Here is a 21881-nt window from a genome sequence, read left to right as displayed (position 1 = left end):
CAAAGATTGTTCAAGATAAACCAAGTTATTGTGATATAGATATAGAAATTCAGATCTGTTTATCTTAAATTTGAATTTTCTACCAGATATGCCTGAGTTAATCAGATATCCCATATGTAGATTTCACAAATATGTTTCCCTGAATGTGACCGCACAAGTTGATAGGGTGGTAAAGAAGGTGTATGGCATGCTTGCCTTTATTAGTTGAGGCAGAGTCCAAGAGTCAGAAAGTTATGTTGCAGCTTTATAATATTCTGGTTAGGCCACATTTGGAGTATTGCATTCAATTCTGGTCACCCCATTAGAGGAGGGATGTGGAGGCTTTGGAAGGAGTGCAGAAGAGGTTTACCAAGATGCTGCCTGGATTAGAGGGCATGTGCTAAAAGAGAGGTTGGACGAACTAGGGTTGTTTTCTCTGGAGTGGCTGAGGCTGAGAGGAGACCTGATAGAAATTTATAAAGTTATGAGAGGAATAGATAAAGTAGACAGCTGGTATTTTGTTCCCAGGGTTGAAATGTCTAAAACTAGAGGGCATCCATTTAAGATGAGGGGTGAAAGTTCAAAGGAGATGTGGAGATTTGGGTTTTTTTTACACAGAGAGTGGCGGATGCCTGGAATGTGCTGCCCGAGGTGGTAGTGGAGATAGATATGATAGAGGCATTTGAGAGGCTCTTAGATAAGCACATGAATATGCAGAGAATGGAGGGATATGAATCATGTGCAGGCACAAGGGATTAGTTTAATTAGGTGTCATCAGCTTAGTTAGTTTGGCACAATATTGTGGGCCAAAGGGCCTATTCCGATGCTGTACTGTTCTATGCTTCTTTAAAAAGTGTGCACATTACATTCATAAGAGTTGTAATAATTGCTTTATTGGGATAGATTTTATTAATTTGTGCTCATAACACTTATCTCATTAGTAGTTCATTACCAGGGACATGTATAACTGCAGAGTACCAAGAACTTCAAAAGATTGAGGCTTTTGGCACTATCTAACTTTTTTCTTATAGGAAATAAAAACTTCTTATTACATTGGTAAGCCTCTGAAATGTCACATGTACCTATATTACGATATAAGCATCACACAATCAAAATTATCATTCAAAATGCATGATATATTATTGCTTTCACTTTTTCCATTCCTGCAATTCCTTTTAATTCATAATGTTGTAAAAGGAAATTAAATCCCCCTTACCACATCCCTGATTACCTTAATTTGATCTCTGATTTGAATAAACTGAGCTTCCACGACACCCCTCTCTTCTCCCCTCCTCTCCTAACAGTAAAATACTCATGAGGAATTTTCTCCTTGTCTCAGTCCTACCTGGTTGACTTCTTATTCTGAAACTGTGCTGCCATTGCTAGATGCCACACACTATGTCCCTGCAACAGACCCTGTCAAAATTTTGTAAGTTTTAATGAGATCTTCTCTCATAATTCTAAATTCTGAAAAAAATATAATCCTAATCTACTCAATGTTTCCTCATACAGCAAAGCCACTATCCTTGGAACTGGTCTAGTAAATCATCACTGCCCTCTCTCTATGCTAAGTATGTACTTTCTTAGGTAAAGGACCAAAACTGTACACATTACTCCAGATGCAGTCTCACTGAAGCCCTAAATAATTGCATTTAAATTACCTTTTTCCTGCATTCAGACCCTTTCATAATAAAGGCTGACATACAATTTGCCATCTGAATCATCTGTTGCACCTGCGTGTTGATTTTCAGTGACTTCAAGGTCCATTTGAACATTCTCCATTAAACAAATATAATGCTTTCCTGTTATGTGAACTAAAGTGGATGACCTCGTATTTTTCCATATTATATTTCCTCTACCATTCACTCATGTTGTTCATATTCCCTTGAACCCCTTTACATCCCCCTTCACACTCACGCAAATGAGTATCACCAGCAAACTTGAAAATAAGACATTCGGTCTCGTCAGGCAAATCTGGGGTCCAAGCACTGATCCCTGTGGTATACTATTAGTTGCTGCCTGCCCCTCTGAGAAAAATCTGTTCACTCCCACTCTTTGTTTTCTGTCCAATTCTCAATCAATGCCAGAATATTATCCCTAATTCTTTCTCATATAACCTTGCCGACCAACCTCCTCCTTATAGACCAACCAACCTTCCAAAAATCTAAATACATCATATCCATTGTTTCCTCCTTATAAATTATATTAGTCACATCCTCGAAAAACTCCAGCAGATTAGACAAACATGATTTTTCTTTCATAAGTCCATCTTGACTCTGCTTGATCCTTTTTTTATGGTGTTCTGTTACTGCATCTTTCATTATTGACACCAGCATTTTTCATCTAACTAGCATTGTCCCCTGCTTTTTATTCTCTCCCAAATTCCCTAAGTAATGGGGTCACATTTGTTGTTGGACTTGATATAACTCCAGGCAAGAGTTTTTCTTTTGCTGCCAGTAATTTCAGTTTTACTCAGGTTCCTTGTTTGCTACACTTGATGAAATGCTTTCCTGATGCCAAGAGCAGTGACTTGCATCTCATCAATAGAATTCTGCTCTTTTTTAAAAAAAAGGCAACTGATCCTGACGGAATACATCTTGAGCATCACTAAGCAGGTTACAGATGAGTACTGTCGATGATACCTTGCATCACTATGCTGATGATCAGACTAAGGTGTCAATAATTTCTTGGATTGCATTTGCACAGGTTTCTGTGTACATGAGTCATTTTTCATTTTATCAGATACATGCCAGCACTGTAGCTGCTCTGGAACTGCTTGAATAGAGGATCTACTAGTTTTAGAGCATTCATTTTCAACACTGTACATAGGATGTTGAGTTTCCAAAACTCCTGCTCTCAACTATTTCTTGATTTTTTTTTGTGAAATTGAACAAAGGTTAGCTTCTGTGATGGTGGTGACCTTGAGAGGATGCATTGATAGATTATGCGTCCAGCACTTTTGGCCAAAGGTACTCTCAACTGCCTCTGCCTTGTCTTCTGTTCTTAAGTGATGGGCTGCTCCATCATTGAGGTCAGGGATAGAGCCACATTTTCAGGTTAACTATTTAATTGTCCATCACAATTTGTAACTGGACTTAGCATGGTTAAAGAACTCTGGTCTGATTTGTTGGTTATAGGATCATTTAGTTTTGTCTGTTGCATATTGCTTCAAATATTTAGTACATATTTAGTCCAATGAATGATACAGCTTCAAAGGGTCACTACTTTGTTTTTAGATATGTATCATGCTGACCTTCATTATTCATTGAACCAGGGTGGGTTCCTCTGTTTGATGATAATGCCAGCAGCTCTACTTCATTAGGTGTTTGAGGAGATTTAGTATGTCACCAAAGACTCTTACAAATTTCTATAGATGTGCAGTGGAGAGCATTCTGACTAGTTACATCACCGCCTGGTATGGAGGATCCAATACACAGGATTAGAAGAGGCTGCAGAGAGTTGTAGACTCAGCCAGCTCCATCATGGGCATAACTCTCCCCACTATGAAGGACATCTTCAAGAGGGTAGAGCCTCAAGCAGGTCGCATCCATCACGAAGGATCCTCACCATCCAGGATGCGCTCTTTTCTCACTACTACCATCAGGGAGCATGTACAGGAGCCTGAAGACTCGCACTCAATGATTCAGAAACGGCTTCTTCCCCTCCGCCATCAGATTTCTGAACGGTCCATGAACACTACCTTGTTATTCCTTTTTTTTGCACTATTTATTTATTTTTGTAACTTATAGTCATTTTATGTCTTGTACTATACTACTGCCACAAAACAACAAAGTTCAAGTCATATAAGTCAGTGATAATAAATCCGATTAGGATGCCACGGCAAGAGGTAACGATTGCAATAGTGTACAGTGATGCTGCTGCTAAAGGCCCATAGCTCCTTATAGAACCAAAAGCAAAACAATGTAAAAGCTTGAAATCTGAAATAGAAACAGAAAATGTTGGAAATATTGAGCAGGTCAGGCAGCATCCATGGAAAGAGAAACAAAGTTATTATGTTGGGTCGAAAAGCTTTCATCGGCATACCTTACAGATTTACGGTTGGAACTTTTCAATTAAGATCTGTTCTAAATCCATCCCATACAGGTAGGTGATAGTGCCGCACAATACAATGGAAAGTGTTTGTCTGCAGAAGAACTTAGTGGTGGTTGTTCCTGCAAAATCACAATATCACAAGTCAAGGGAGAAGAAGTAGGCCATTTGGCCCATCGAGTCTGCTCCAAAGAAAAGAGAGGGAAAAAGAAAAAGAAATGAGAAATGGGGGGGAAATGTCTGCTCCATGAGCGAAAGGGAAAAAAAAAACACTATTCCTTTTTAGCCCCAGTTTCCGGCCTTATACCCATATCCCTTGATAACTTGACTAATTAGATACCTATCTATCTCCTCTTTAAACGCCTCCAATGATCGGGCCTCCATTGCTGTACATGACAAAGAATTTCATAAATTCACTACCCTCTGGCTAAAGAAACTTCTCCTCAACTCTGGTTTAAACCTGTACCCTCTAATTCTAAGATTGTGCCCTCTGGTCCTGGACTCACCCACCAAGGGAAACAGCTTGGTCTCATCTACTCTGTCCAGTCCTTTCAACATTCTAAATGTTTCTATGAGGTCCCCTCTCATTCCTCTGTACTCCAATGAATACAGTCCAAGGGCCGACAGACGCTCATCATATGTAAGCCCTTTCATTCCAGGAATCATCCTCGTAAATCTCCTCTGAACTCTCTCCAACATCAGCACATCCTTCCTAAGATATGGGGCCCAAAACTGCACACTGTATTCCAAATGAGGCCTCACTAGTGCCCCATAGAGCCTCATCAACACCTCCCTACTTTTATACACTATACCTCTCGAAATGAATGCCAACATAGCATTCGCTTTCCTTACTGCCGATCCAACCTGGTGGTTAACCTTTAGGATATCCTGCACGAGTACCCCCAAGTCCCTTTGTACTTCTGTACTTTGAATTTTCTCCCCATTTAGATAATAATCTGCCCATTTATTTCTGTTTCCAAAGTGTACAACTGCACATTTCTCAACATTGAATCTCATCTGCCATTTCCTTGCCCATTCTCCTAAACTATCTAGGTCTCTCTGCAACCTTCCTGTCTCCTCAATACTCCCTACTCCTCCACCTATCTTGGTGTCATCTGCAAACTTAGCCACAAAACCATTTACTCCATCATCCAAATCGTTAATGTACAAAGTAAAAAGAAGTGGCCCCAATACCAACCCCTGTGGAACACCACTGGTAACCGGTAGCCAACCAGAACAGGATCCTTTTATTCCCACCCTTTGCTTTCTGCCTACAAGCCAATACTCCACCCATTCTAATATCCTACCTGTAATTCCATGAGCTGTTATCTTATTAATCAGCCTCTTGTGCAGCACCTTGTCGAAGGCCTTTTGAAAGTCTAAATACACAACATCCACAGCCTCTCCCTTATCCACCCTACCTGAGATTTCCTCAAAAAACTCCAATAAGTTGGTCAGGCAGGATGTTCCCTTCACGAAACCATGCTGGCTTGGACCTATCTTGCCTTGTACCTCTAGGTATTCCATAACTTCATCTTTGAGGATAGATTCCAATATCCTTCCCACCATCGATGTCAGACTAATAGGTCTGTGACTTCCTTTATGCTGCCTCCCCCCTTTCTTATACAGCAGAACTACATTTGTGACCCTCCATTCCTCCGGAACCATGCTGGAGTCTATCGATTCCTGGAAAATTATCACCAGTGCTTCCGCAATCTCTAAAGCCACCTCCTTCAGAACCCAGGGATGCACCTCATCCAGTCCGGGAGACTTATCTGTCTTTAGTCCATTTAGCTTCCCTAGCATCTTCTCTCTAGTAATCTTAACTGAACTCGGTTCCATCCCTTGAGACCCCTGACTATCTGGTATATTGCTGATGTCCTCCACAGTGAAGACAGATGCAACATACTCATTTAGTTCCTCTGCCATCTCTTAATCATCCATTATAATCTCTCCTGCACCATTATCAATTGGTCCTATATCAACCCATGTCTCTCTTTTACTCTTCATATATTTAAAAAAAACTCTTAGTATCCTTTCGAATGTTATCTACCAACTTCCTTTCATAATTCATCTTTTCTTTCCTAATGACCTTCTTAGTTTCTTTCTGCAGGTTTTTAAAAGTTTCCCAGTCTTCTGTTTTCCCACTAATTCTTGCCTCCTTGTATGCCCTTCCTTTTGCTCTTATTTTAGCCTTAACCTCTCTCATTATCCACATTTGTGCCTTTTTTCCATTCAAAACTTTTTTCTTGGAATATATCTATCCTGCATTTTCCTTATTTCTTATAGAAATTCTATCCATTTCTGCTCTGCCATCCCTCCAGCTAGCTTACTCTTCCAATCAATTTGGGCCAGCTCCTCTCTCATGCCACTGTAATTTCCTTTGTTCCACTGAAATATCGATACTGTAGCGGCTAGCTACACACTACAAACTGAAGACACAGCATCGCTGGTTTGAAATCAGAAGTCGAATGAATGACAGGGGTGTGGTGCACCTTTAATATCCCAAAACTTCTTGTGCTACAATTCCCCATGCTGACGTCACACGCGGCTCACCTGATCTTCCCGCGCGCGGGCTTTCCTAGCCCAACGATGGGGAAGAAGGAGGGCCCCGCGCCATCTTGGATCAGGGCCTCCAACTAAGTTTCGCAAGGTTGGGAGCCGGTTCGATGCCGGTGCGGTGGGTCACTACAATACACCAGTTATCAGCTTCTCCTTCTCAAATTTGAAACTGAACTCAATCATATTATGATCACTAGTTCCTAATGGTTTCTTTACCTTTAGTTCCCTAATTACCTCTGGTTCGTTACACAGCACCCAATCCAAAACAGCCAATCCCCTGGTGGGGTCATCAACAAGTTGCTCCAAAAAGCCGTCCCGTAGACATTTCACAAACTCACTCTCCTGAGATCTGCTGCCTTGCTGGATTTCCCAATCCACCTTCATGTTAAAATTCCCATAATTATCTTAACGTCGTCACTCTGACATGCTTTTTCTATTTCTAACTGTAACTTATAGTCCACATCCTGACTGCTATTAGGGGGCCTATATTTAACTGCTATTATTGTCCTTTTACCCTTGCTATTTCTTAGCTCCACCCATAAGGATTCCACTTCTTCTGACCAAATGTCCTTCCTTCCTATTGATTTTATATCATTACTAACCATCAGGGCCACACCACCCCCTCTGCTTACCCGCCTATCCTTCCTATACACTGTGTACCCCTGGAGATTTAGTCCCCAATCACATCCGTCATAAAGCCATGACTCCGTGATTGCCACAATGTCATATTTATTAATCTGTAGTTGTGCCACTAGGTCATCCACTTTATTCCTAATGTTACATGCATTTAAATATAGTACATTTAGGCTAGCATCTGCTTCTGATTTTGTTGTACTTCTATTGTTCAGCAAATTATCCTGACTTTTCATCTGCCTGTCCTTCTTACCGTCCTCACTGCACACTATCCTGGACTTGTTTCTATAAACCTCCTCCTCTACCCTAACACCTTGTATCCTAACATCCTGGTTTCCATCCCCCTGACAGATTAGATTAAATCCTCCCCAACAGCTAAATTAAATATTCCTGCCAGGATATTGGACCCCTTGGAATTTAGGTGTAATCTATCCTTAGTGAATAGGTCATGCCTCCCCCAAAAAAGGTCCCAATGATCCAGAAATTTGAAGCCCTGCTCCCTGCACCAGTCACTCAGCCATGCATTCATCTGCCAGATCTTTCTATTCTTACTACCATTAGCACGTGGCACAGGTAGTAATCCTGAAATTACCACCTTAGAGGTCCTACTTCTCAACTTCCTCCCTAACTCCTTGTATTCCTCCTTCAGGACCTCTTCTCTTTTTCTACGTATGTCATTGGTACCTACTTCTGGCTGATCACCCTCTCCCCTCAGAATATTCTGGACCCGGTCTGTGACATCCCATACCCTGGCACTAGGGAGGCAACACACCATCCAGGATTCATTGTCGGGTTCACAGAATCTCTTATCTGTTCCCCTCACTATAGAATCCACAATAACTACTGCATTACTCCTTCCCTGCTGGACCACAGCACCAGGCACGGTGCCAAAGTCCCAGTTGCTGTGGTCTTCCTCTGTCGGGTCATCCTTTCCAACAGAATCTAAAATGAGATACCGATTTTCGAGGGGGACCGCCACAGAGACACTCTCTACAAACTCTTTATAACTTCTCTCTATTTCCTCCTCGCTCTCCCTAATCAGCCGAAGGTCATCGAGCAGCTGCTCCAGACTCTCAACACGTTCCTTCAGGAGCCACATCTCGATGCACTTTGTGCAGATGTAGTCATCGGGGAGGCTGGTAGTCTCCCAGGGTCCCCACATCTGGCACTCCAAATATAATCCTGTCACAGACAGGTGGATTTTCTCCAGGCTTATTGTTGAAGATGAAGTCAGGTAAGTTTTACCTTTCAGTCAGTTCTGCCATCACCTAATGAAGGCCCAGTCTGACAGCTATGTTCAGTTCGGATGAAGACAACCACTCAGTGGTGGTGCTTCTGACCCTTTTTTTGTGATGGGCATCGAGGTCCCCCAGCCAAATTATGGGTTAGCATCAACCATATCAAACAAATAATTACAATGGTTTTGCACAGGGCCCAAACAGCAGGCTTTTTAAAAAGAAACAAATCCATCATATGTAATGGCTGTTTTAAATTATGGAAAATGCTGGAGAAGCTCGGCAGGTCAGGCAGCACCTGTGGAAAGAGAAATAGAATTAACGTTTCAGCAGAACAGGGAAAGAACAAAAACAAGTTAGTTTGAAGCTACAGAGAAGGTAGGGGAGGGATGGATAGAACAAAGGGAATGTCTCTGATAAGATGCAACCAATGAGTTAATGTGGCAGTTAGAAACTGATTAGCAATATAGTACACAAACAAAGAAGCATAATGGCAGGGCTACGGTACATATCCAGCAGGGTGGCCTATAGTAATGGATAGAGAAAAACTGAGACAAAATCGTAGGTGGATGTTTGGCAGAAATAGCAATTCTGATACAGAAGAGAGAATGGGTGAGTTACCTCTTGAGGAGAGGACGTGACAGCCAAATCTGATTCTATCCAAACAGTTGCACCAAGATGCAAAACCCTGAATATCAGCTCACTTAATACAATAACTATTGAATTAAGACTTCTTTGATCTGTGTTTACACCAGAAGGAACATTTATCCACAAAACAATCAGGGAAACCTGATCTTTCCATCTTTGAAACACAAATTTAACACATCTTTTCCATTTTAAATCTTTGTTCGTAAGATGGAATTGGAATTTGTTTATTATTGTCACATGTACTGAGGTACAGTGAAAAACTTGTCTTGCATACTGTTCCTACAGATCAATTCATTGCACAGTGCATTGAGGTAGTGCAAGGTAAAACAATAACAGAATGCAGAATAAAGTGTATCAGCTACAGAGAAAAAGCAGTACAGGTAGATAATAAGGTGCAAGGTCATAACGAGATAGATTGAGAGGTCAAGAGTCCATTTTATCGTACTAGGGAACCATTCAATAGTCTTATAACAGCGGGATAGAAGCTGTCCCTAGTGGTACGTGCTTTCAGGCTTTTGTATCTTCTGTCCTATGGGAGAGGGGAGAAGAGAGAATGTCCGGGATCGGTAGGGTCTTTGGTTATGTTGGCTGCTTTACTGAGGCAGCGAGAAGTATAGACAGAGTCCATGGAGGGGAGACTTGTTTCCGTGAAGTGCTGAGCTGTGTTCACAACTCCCTGCAGTTTCTTGCAGTCCTGGACAGAGCAGTTGCCATACCAAGCCATGATGCATCCAGATAGAATGCTTTCTATGGTGCATCGATAAAAATTAGTGAGGATTAAAGGGGACATGCCTAATTTCTTTAGCCTCCTGAGGAAGTAGAGGCGCAGGTGAGCTTTCTTGGCTGTGGTTGGACCGGGACAGGCTATTGGTGATGTTCACTTCCAGGAACTTGAAGCTCTCAATCCTCTTGACCTCAGCACTGTTGATGTAGACAGGAGCATGTGTATTGCCCCCCTTCCTGAAGTCAATGACCAGTTCTTCTGTTAACTTAATGTCTCTATTCCTGATAATAACTTCCTCAGCAAGGCTTGGAGAATAGGAACTGAAAAAACTTCTACACAATTAGTTCGGTGCTAGATTGGATTAATCTTAGGTCAGGTTGGAAAAGATAGTAATCCACTTGTACCTTAGTCCATGAGAAGAGAAACCAAATTCAATGCTTGCTTTTAGTCACAATTGACTTGCCTTCATCCACAGAAGAATAAATTTCAATTGGAATTAATGGGTACCAATTCCAGCAACATTATCTTTCCCTTTAAGAAACTCAAAATAGAGGCTTCAAAATACTTTAAATGAAAGCATTAAAATGATTTGTTTTAAAACTTTAAAACTTTTAAAAAATTTATTTATACAACACAGTAACAGCCCCTTCTGGCCCAACAAGCCCACACTGCCCAATTACACCCATGTTATCCTACTAACCTGTACGTCTTTGGAAAGTGGAAGGAAACGCACACAGTCATGGGAAGAACATACCAATTCCTTACAGACAGCGGCGGGAACTGAACCCTGATCACTAGCGCTGTAGTAGCGTTACGCTAACCGCTACTCTACCACGCCACCTGGTGTTCTTTGGTATTTTTGTAATGAAATTCAGCAACTCAGCCAACATTGATTCCCATAAAGAAAATGCAAAGTGCAAAAAACATCATTTAGACTTTCCTTTATTTCAAATTGTTCACTCATTTCAATTTGAAATTTACAATATCAATATTGTCAAATTTGCTTCTCTCTGAACTATTTTACTGTGACTGAATGTTTCCCCAGTTAATAAAACATGCACCACAATAGTACTCAAAGGTTAAATAGAATGTCGCCACCCTATAAAAGTGGACTGATGACAAGTCTAATCTGTAATATGAAGTGCTGACAATGTACAATATCAACCAGCCAAACATTTAATAGTGAATTGAGCATAGCTGCTAACTTATTATTACTCCTTTAGGTCTATAAAACTCCCATAGAAGCTGAAAAAGCTGAAGATAACCCATAACTACTGGCAAAACAGTAGCCAGCAGGCTGTCTAGAAATATTGATTCTCTTTGAGGGTCATTTAAATTTTAATGCTGGAACAATACTGAATTAAGTGTATGACACTTTGCTGCAAGAACTTATGAAATGCCCAGCCTTTTTTTTAATGGCTTTAGAAAGCAAAAGGCAACGTACAAATTATTTAATTAACTGCAAATGGGATGATATGGAAACATTGGCAGGGTTCTAGAAAGGGAAATGTTGCCATGTGTTTGGTTCACCTGAAAGTCAGTATCATAAAGCAACTTGTTATGGGAAAATATTAGTTTGATAATAGGACATCTGAAAAACAATCAGAACTTTGACAAAAGGAGATTCTAAAAGAGTGATAGGTAAACAAACCTGCTTCACCTTGATGGAAAGTTAACTTTAGTCCAACTGTTACACAGTAGACAATAGCAGAAAGGTTTCTCATTTGTTTCTCATGAGGTCCATCACTGAATGCTGCTGAAGAGTTTATCAAACAACCTTGTTAATTTCAGCAGCTATTTCTGGCATTGAGTTTAATCTGTATTTTCCCACTCCTCCTCAACTGATCTCACATGGAGTAATTTTTCAGCACTGTGAAGAGTTAATTAAGGGGAATGTAATGTTTTCAAATTAAGGTAATGATCTGAAAGTGTCTCAAGTTACAGTAAAATAATGGTTCATAAACACCCATATCTAGGACAAAAATATTCTCTGCCTTTCCTGTGTTAGAGATATGAAACTATTCTTTGTGATTTACAACAGATAATAAATTACATTTAGTCTGTATCTATGGTTATGTTCAAAAAAAATGACATCCATGGTCCCCTATGAAGCCTGCTTACTCTAGTTTTGTTTTTTGAAAACCTTTTGCGTTTTCTTTCAAGATCATGTTTGAAGCTTCAATTTTAGGAAGGCGAGGATGTACCAGTCTTTCAATAATATTGTCCCTTTGTTAAGCCTCCTCTCGACCAACTCTTTGAAACACTGGACAACAGAGTTGGCAAATCTAGTGGCGCTGTACAGCTACTAAAGCAAGACCAGTTGATGCTGTAGCATTTTTACATGCAGCTGATGGATGAAAAATAGTGTGCATGCTGATCGCTAGAGCTTTATGTATGTTATATATATAGATTTTATCCATATTAAAATATGTACATACAATAATTTTATATATAAATAGAATACTGTGTATATTTCTGGTAACCAGAGGACTGATGTGTTAGTACTAGGAGACTTACAAGGATGTTGCCAGGATTGGGGAATTTTGCTTATAATGGGAGATTGAGATTATAATTTTTCTAAAACAAATGAAACTACATTGAGATTTATTTGTTGTATGACATTAGAAGAGGCCTTGATATGGTAAGCGAGAAGGACCTAGTTTCTTTAGCAGGGAGGTCAATAAATAAGCTCATAAATTTAAGATAACTGGTGGCTGTATTGGAGAGGAACTGAGGAAAATATTTTCACTCAAAAAGTGTGGGAGTCTGGAACTCAGTGCCTTAATGAATGGTGGAAGCAGAATCCCTCATCCCATTTAAAAAGTATTTGATGTGCATTTTCTTGAGGCTGAAGGGTGACCTAAAATTGTGAAGGGCTTTGATAGAAGGGATACAGAAAAAACGCTCTAACTTGTGGAGGGAGGACATAACCAGAGGCCATCAATAAAAAATACTGACCAAAAAGAAACTTCTTTACTCAAAGAGTAGTGACAATGAGGAACTGACTGCCATAGGGAATTATTGAAGTGAACACTCAATTCAGTTTAGGAGAGCTTGGATAAGCATATGAGAGAGAAGAGAATAAAGGGATATGCTGATGTGAGGAAAGGTGGGAGTATTATAATAACCAGCATGGACTGATTGGGCTGAATCGCCTCTTCTGTACCATATGTAGTATGTTGTCAAATGAAGTAACCTTCAAGCCTATGATACAGGAGCTAGGAAGTAGGATTAGGTTTGACAAGTCTTTCTGGAGCAACAGTGACAAAAAAGGCAAAATAGCCATCTCATGTATCATAGATATTGTAATTCTATGACTACTTACTGATTCCTTCCGATCTGTGATTACTTCCTAAGAAATAGTTACGTGAAAATATATACTATATCCTTTTCTTGTAGAATGAAGAACAAATTCTGGTATTTTGAATTTGGGACATCTGAAACATTCTCTGCTACTTGCAAGAGACTACATGAATATGTAGAGATAGAGGTAAGTGAATAGCTATTTAGTAGTAATGGTTTGAGACTAACTCTCCTTTAACCTTTCCTACTGTCATGGGTGATTAGTAATTTGGTGGAAATATGCAATATTATTTGGTGTGCAATTCCAATGTATTAAAATTGCCTAACAAGACATCTTAATTCAGAATCCAGAAGTCTGATTTCCATGAACATACTTTTGGGACTGATATAGTCATCTCTTTATCTAAGGTAGGTTAATTTAGTTTTTCACCATTTATATTGGAATTGAACCAGGCTTTAGAAAAGCTATGGAAAATTCAATGGTAAATAGAATCTGCTGCTGGTTCATAATGAATGAATTTAATACATTATTGAGTTGACTTACAGAACATGAATGGAAAGAAAACCTGTATAAATGCATCCAATGTTTTTCATGCAATGTTGTGATTTTCCTAACATTAATGGTATTTATATTATGTGGTGGTAATTCTTGTGAGAAAATCAGAAAGAGATTAAATGGGTCAATCATGGGAGTGAAACTGAATACAGTTATTTTCTTCATACATCATTCTTTATCCATGGCAAGAAGCCCTGAATGAAATACATTCATATTTTAAATGCATCTGTTGGAAATAAACATAAGCAAAAAGAATGCCTATTTTATCTCTGGTCAGTGAAAAGTTGCTAATCTCCAGCAAGATAATATTAGAGATGCTATATTTTCACCTGGATTTTAGTGTAAAGAGGTACTATTCTGATATAGGAGATCAACATTTTTCTTTCAGTATGCTTGACTTCAGACTGCTGGTGAAACATGTGGTGCCTGCATGCCATCAACAGAATAATTGGATGGGATTGGAAATAGCTATTTAAAGGTAAATTGGTCTTTTGAGCAAAGGGAGGCATTTAAGATGGAAATTTAAGGAGGTCAGAGTAAACTGTTCCCATTTTAAAAAAAAGGGTGGGATTGACAAATCTGGATCCCCAAGGGCATATAGGATAGAAAAAGGCAAATAAAGGAAGACTGTGACACATACCAGGAGACTAATACAACAGAAAACCTGGAGGAGTATAGAAAGTGTCAGAGTGAAGTTAAAACGAAAGACATTAGGCAAATAAGATGAATGTATGAAAAAAATGAGCACACAATCAGAAATAATCCTAAATTGTTTTGAAAGTACATAAAGAGCAAAAGGATAACTTAGAAATAAGTAGGGCCTGAGGAACCAAAATGTTAACCTGTGTGTGGAGACATCAGATATAGGTAAAGATTCTTAATGCTTACTTTACAATTCTCTGGATCGAATTTGTTAAAAGAATCAGGGAAGAAATCGTAGAGCACCACCACCCCCCCCCCCCCCCCACACACACACACACACACTCTCACTCCCTGTCTCTATAGATATGTATGTGTGTGGGTTTTTTTCAATTTAGCAGGAGTGGTGCCAATGGAACTGAGGACTGCTAACATTGCAACATTGGTTAAAAAGCAAGGAAGGGTTAAACCAAATAACTAGAGACCAGAGGCAGGGTTGTGGATCCAAAATGTTGACTAGTTTCTCTTTCAACAGATGCTGCTTGACTGGCTGAGTTCTTCCAGCATTTCTTTTTTTTGCTTGTAATTAGAGGCCAATTAGTTTAAATTTGGTTGTGAGCAAATTATTGGAATCCATTGCAAGGGACAATATTTAGAAAGGCACCGACTGATCAGGGGAAACCAGCACAGATTTATTGAGGGAAGGTCCAATCTGAATAATTGGATTGAATTCTTTAAGGAGGTAACAAGGAGGCTCAAGGATGGCACTGTGTTTGATGTGAATTATACAGATTAAACAGAAATTTGCAGATGTTACAATAATTGGTTGTGTGATTGACAGCCAGGAGGAAAGCTCAGGACTATAGAAAAATATATATGGACCAGTCAACTGGGCAGAAAATTGGTAAATAGGATTTAATCCCGAGAAGAGCAAGGTAACACATTTGGGAAAGTGGAACAATGTACGTAAATGAATATACAATAAATGGGAAGATATTGAAATGAGTGGAAGAACAGAGAAAGTACATGTCTACAGATCTCTAAAGGTAGCATGACAGGTAGTTTATGTGGTTAACAAGTCACAGAGTGATTTCTTTTATTAACTGAAGCGTAGAGTAAGGAGGTTATGCATCTTGGGTACTGTTTGCAATTCTAGTCACCTTATTAAGGAAAGAGGTAATTGTATCATGGAAGGTGCCAAGGAGATTTACGGAGGTGTTGCCAGGACTGAAAGATGATAGTTATGTGGTAAGTTTGGATAAGGTTTAGAACAGAAGAGACTGAAGGGAAACTTAAGGGGTGACAACCAAGAGAGACAAAGTAGGAAAAACCTTATTCCCCTGAAAGATTAGAAAAAAACAGGGTTACACACTTAAAGTAGTTGGTAGATGAATCAAAGGGAAGTTGAAAGAATGTTTTTCATTCAGAGGGTGTTGGGGGTCTGGGCCTGACTTATTGAAAGGGTATGCCCTTTAAGAGCTCTGACCTGCAGGTCTATGCACCAAGTACTGGAAGGTGGGAATATAGGCCTTGTGTAGCACTTTTTTCACCAGCACAGACATGACTCTGCAATGTAAATCTTCTGTGGTTCTTCACTTTCCACAGAAGTACCAAAACATATCATTCATTTGTATCAAGCTTTCTCTTGTAAGTGGTGGTGTTGTGGATAGTGCAGAAGGTTACTATGGATAACAACAGGATATTGATAGAATGCAGACCTGGTCTGAGAAGTGGCAGATTGCGTTCAACCCAGATAAGTGTGAAGTGATACACTTTGGGAGATCAAATCTGAAGGCAGAATACAAGGTTAATGGCAGGACTCTTAGCAGTGTGGAGGAACAGAGGGATCTTGGGGTCCACATCCATAAATACCTCAAGGTTGCCATGCAGGTCAATAGGGTTGTTAAGAAGGTGTATGGAGTGTTGGCCTTCATTAGTCGGGATATTGAGTTCAAGAGCCATGAGGTGACGTTGCAGCTCTATAGAACTCTGATCAGACCACACCTGGAGTATTGTGTTCAGTTCTGGTCACCTCATTATAGGGAGTATGTGGATGCTTTAGAGAGGGTGCAGAGGAGATTTACCAGGATGTTGCCTGGATTAGAGAGCATGTCTTATGAGGATAGGTTCAGTGAGCTAGGGCTTTTCTCTTTGGAGAGAAGGAAGATGAGAGGTGACTTGATAGAGGTGTGCAAGATAATAAGAGGAATAGATCGAGTGGACAGTCAGAGACTTTTTCCCAGGGCGACAATGGCTAACATGAGGGGACATAATTTTAAGGTGATTGGAGGAAGGTATAAGGGGGATGTCAGGGGTAAGTTTTTTACGCAGAGAGTGGTGGGTGCATAGAACGCACTGCTGGCAGAGGTTGTGAGGGCAGATACATTAAGGACGTTTAAGAGACTCTTAGACACATGAATGATAGAAAAATAGAGGGGCTATGTGGGAGGGAAGGGTTAGATTGGTCTTGGAGCAGGATAAAATGTCAACACAACATCATGGGCCGAAGGGCCTGTACTGTGCTGCAGTGTTCTATGTTCTATGTTCTAAGTGATTCCCACATCACAGGAATCATTATCAACAAACCATTTATACTGACATTTCTTTTGACTTTAGTTAAGCCTAGAGATAAATTCCCTCAGTGACTTGTCAGATCAAGAAGTGGATGTTGACACTGAAGATAGATTGAACATTATCATGACCCCTGCTATTTTACACATTTTCTGGGTTGGTCCTCAGTTTGAGTATAATGATTATCTGGTGTTCTTCTACTGAAACCAGTATTCTGAGCACTGTCACATTCCACTTAATGGATGAAGGAATGCTATGTAGGTACAATAATTGCAGGAAAGGTCAGAGGAAGCAGGTAATTTACCTGGCTGCTCTGATGACTTCTTACACAAGTGTAGGGCTTTCTAGCTCATGTCTCCTCACAAAGTATTTGTTTGTCTCTTTGCTGTTGCTTCTTTGACTCCTCTCTTTTGCACACCTAGCTCTCCCTTCTACTCTAATTCTAAAGGTATTGTGAATTTTATTCAATATAAAAATAGAAAACGCTGGAACATTCAACTAGTCAAGCAGCAACCATGGAAAGAGAAACGAGTTAACACTTGTTAATTTAAAAACTCAAAGACCCATTCTGACTCAGCTACATATCGCCACAGTATATTTATTAATCCCAGGAGGAATCTTGAACCATATTATTCATTTTATAGAATATTGTGCATTTTATAGTCCCTTCAAAAAAATGCATCTAATCCCAAGAATTTCCATGGTTGTACACAGGACCCTAGGGCAGATTTTAATCTTTGTGCAAAGTAATTATCTTGATGAAGCACATAAAGAAAATCAGGTATGAAAGACCACATGTCTAATTTTCTTTAAAATTAATGTGAATAGACCAAAAGTCAGCAGCCTCTAGTACAAAAGGTGACCCTTCTGGCATGATTTTTATCTATACTGCCAAATTTATTTCCAAGCCCAGAAGAAATAAATCTGCCCCACCATCGTTAGGAAGAGCCTTGGAAGAATTCATACCAAATTTGTTTTCCTCTATATTCTTTTTGAATTCATTTCATTTTTAAAGTTGTGTTTTTTTAGATTGCTGAGGAAAACCTCAAAGGATTAGCTTAGTTACTTTTCAGGTGCCATCAGAAACTGCTGAGCTCAACGCTTTAAATAGATTTCAAATACGATTTATGAAACCACACAACAAATGAAACCGTTTCAACATTTATTATCACTTTAGAGTGGCAGAAGTAGGAAAGCAACGAGAACTATAGTCCAGTGTTATTTCTTATCAGTCGAGGGGGAAAAATGCCTGCAGCAACCAACAACAAATTGTCATCAAGAAATTCTAAAGATGGGGTCAAAGGAAAATCTAGGGAAGGCAATCCAGGCTTTGACAGAAATGAATTTATATATTTCCAATATGCTCTTAATAAAGGTTATACCAATAGTTCTGCTTCTTGAACTTTAAAAATGTAGTAATGTACTTTAGCTTTTTTTATAATCCAGTAAGTAGACTGCGAGAAGCCAAAGCTTAGTCAAATAATTACAGCAGTAAATTACCTGCTGAGTTCGATGTTGGGTGTTAATGGAAGCCCTTCCCAGCAACTTCTATCTTGCACAACTCGTCCTTTTTTATTTAAGTCACCTTAGTTAGTTTAGAAGAGTCCAGACTCTTTTAAATTAACCACTGGGAGTATTAGATTGCTTACTTATCATATCTTGTATGAAACATACTTTAATATGTATAAAGATGTGACTGACATGAATTAGTTGGAATTCAAGTGGTGTGCATCATTTTTTGCAATAGACCCCCCACTATTTGACATTTATTCCAAGTAAAAGATCAAATTATTTTAATTTAGCCTGTAAATTATATGATGTTACAGCTGCTTTCTGGGAATTCCCCATGGGTAATTGACTTTTATTGTTCCTGCTACTTAATAGTAAAGTTACAATATATATGTAAACCAGATGAAAAATACGTGTTTCCAATTATCCTGTCTTTTCTTGTGAAAGTTTTCGCAGCAGCACAGGACTGTGATGCTTTACATATATTTTTATTTATTTATATATATGTGTGTGTATAGTTCAGTCTCCTGATAGTTCAGGTATTTCATTTACCAGAGGTCGTTGTGTACTTAAGTACAGGTTTGATGGGCCAAATAATCCCCTCTTGTGCTGTAAGATTTTATGATAATAATAATTTTGTTGACAACTGAAAAAGAGATAAAATATTTCACTGAACTAAAAAAAAATACTGAATGAGGCTGCAAGAGCAGATCAGAGGCTAAGTGCTGAGTGATTCACCCCTTGGCACCCCAAAGTCTTTCTACGATCTGCAAGGCACAAGTCAAGAGTGTGATAGAATACTGTCCACTTGTCCGGATGAGTGCATCTCCAACAACACTCAGGAGGCTCAACGTCATGCAGGTTAAGAAAGCCCAGCCTGATTGGAACCCCAAAAACCAGCCTGAACATCACTGGCGTACTGCCACTTCCACATGCACTGTCTTCTTAGCCAAGTTAGCCAAGTCCCTTTGATAGAACTCCTGAAAAGCACAACAGTGACCACCTAGAAGGACAAAAGCAGCAGATGGAGAACTCCCGCCATCTGCAAGAATTCTTCTATGTTGCATATCATGCTGACTTAAAAGTATATCACTGTTTCTTTATTGATGTTGGGAATATCCAATGCAAAAGTAGTGTTGAAGTACCTTCACTACAAAGGAGCAGCAACTTAAGAAAGCAGTTCCCTAATACCCGATCCAGGGTATTTAGGTCTTGTCAGGAATGTCCACATCCCACTCATGAATGTTTAGAAGACTATACAGCATAATTTTTTCAAACCCTATTAATCACTTTTGGGCTTTCGACATAATTTTGTTTTCTTAATTCTGTGTAATAGGAATTATTGTACATAAATTACACAATAGTTGTGGTTTTAAAGTGATTGATTGCTTTTGATGTATTTTCAAAAATCAGAAGACATGAAAAGTTGAAGTAGTATTGCAAAGTCTTTCTTGCATTGACATTAGGGTCTAAATCCTGTCTTTGTGCATTCGTGTAAATTTATGTCAGTGAATCATCAGTCCTTTTTCAACCTTCCTGGTTTTTATTTCTCTTGCCTTTCATCTGCCAATCCCAAAATGGTTAAGCAAAGGAATGACAACTGTAACATTTGTATCCGTTTCCCTTCATTACATCCGTGTGGAGATCGGCTCTGTCCTGCTTGATGGTTTCCTTCGAATTGAATGAAATCGTGCTGCAACCGATGCAAAGAATTACAGACTCAAACACATATACCAACGTATTACAGCAGAATGATACACAAATGCCAGCATAAAACGCAGAACCAGCATATTGACCATTATCCTCATCCCTCAATTCTCATTATTTGATGTAATTTTTGAACACTGCTTTGCACATCATGCATCATACTTTCGTAGCCAATGCTTGCTTTTGCTTTTCTTTAAGCCTGATTCATTATGAGAAAATCTTTACCCTTCGCAGAGGAAGGAGATTAATTATGGTTTTAGAAATGATACATTGGTTCCACTTGTGCTGGTGTGGTCTGAACAATTAGCATTGTTCTTTAGTAAACTCTGCATTGTTTTATTCTTATCTTTTAATGCTTAAAATAACAACTCCTTAAACTAGTTGATTACACCTTCTTGTTCCAAAAATAATGCAGAGGGGCTTAATTTGCAGATGGTGGTTGGAAAAAGTAGAAAAAGGATTAGAACTGCATGCTAATAATCCTTACAGGATTAAGGTTTACAAAATGTGACATCTGTTGGAAACCAAAATTTCACATTATAAAGATACTTAAAACAAGGAACATGAGGGTCTTACAGGGTAAAATACATACAGGGTCTTTCCATAATGTTTGCACCATTACATTTTCCTTCCAGGCAATTTAGTTTTAACCAGATGTTTCTAGACTGAATATAAAAGGGTCGGTGTGCCTTGCCACAAGTCAAGTAGGTGTAACGCCTGGATGATACAATCAGGGACTTTGCCAAAGACAGTTGGAAATCATAGTGCTTCAACTTCCTTGTATCACTCGTCCGTGATGGACCCCTGCAGCCACCGTAAAGCAGGTGGAAATTTGTCTCTTTTGCCAAATTTTCTATATCTTGTATGCACGAGAATGATTACCTGCCAGCTGGTCAATTTTGCTGATTTCACTCATGTGACAATTGCCATTGATGATATACTTTCATTCCAGAATGTTGTCCCCCGTTGCTTCTTCCTGTGACCTGTATCAACAGCCCTTCCTTCAGTAGCTGAGCAGTACATCTGTGCCTCCTTTATATTCCCTTTTACATGAGTGGAAATTAACAACATTAGGGTTACTTCCCCCTTTCATATTTTCTATCAGTTTTGGAGGCATTCCCTTACAATTTGGCACTTCAGCAGCACTTAACCCCAAACTCCTACCCCCCACCCTCCAGTGTCACCTCTGTACAAACTCTATAAGCTTGAGGCTGGCAGATTATTTATCAACACAGTTTACAACTTTTATAGTTGAACCCCTCAAAGGACAAACAGTGGCTAAGTTGGTATGATTATATTCCCAGAAGTCATTTTATTGCCAGTAAGATCTCCTAAGTGCCATGGCTGGATCTTCAATTAAACAGCTTTCTGTCTTTCTATGTCACTTAATACCTCTAAGTACACTACAGCTAAATACACGTTCTTCAGCAAGATCTTCCACTGACCAGTCAGCAGTTTGCAGTAGGCACCCTCAAACCCATTGCAACAAAGGGTAAAACCAAAGTTATGCTATGTGAATCATTCTTCACACCCAAAAGTTACTGTTAACATATTAAACTGAATTTGTTTCATAAATTTTGCAACTCATTCCATTTGCTTTATTTTGCAAATAATGCATTTTATGTTTTTGATTCCTCTCTAATGGTTCAATGTCCTCTTCAATCAGGGTCTTCAAAATCTACTCAAAACTCTGAATATATTTTCACCCATAATGCAAGGTGAAAACAAAGGACTGTTCTTTTTTTAGTTTTACTGCATGGGGAGT

General features: G+C 39.3%; 1 protein-coding gene across 1 annotated transcript in view; it reads left to right on the top strand.

Moving 5' to 3' along the window:
- The window catches only part of dgkb (diacylglycerol kinase, beta), a 589337-nt gene that overhangs the window by 496399 nt on the left and 71057 nt on the right, over nt 1-21881 (top strand). Inside the window, exon 21 of the mRNA XM_052015544.1 lies at nt 13231-13321. Coding sequence (XP_051871504.1) covers nt 13231-13321 — 91 coding nt within the window. The remainder of the gene's footprint in view (nt 1-13230; nt 13322-21881) is intronic.

Source organism: Pristis pectinata, chromosome 5, assembly GCF_009764475.1.
Source record: "Pristis pectinata isolate sPriPec2 chromosome 5, sPriPec2.1.pri, whole genome shotgun sequence".
NCBI classification, from domain to species: Eukaryota; Metazoa; Chordata; class Chondrichthyes; order Rhinopristiformes; family Pristidae; genus Pristis; species Pristis pectinata.
Note: the sequence above shows the minus strand (reverse complement) of the source record. Positions and strands in the feature narration are given on the sequence as shown.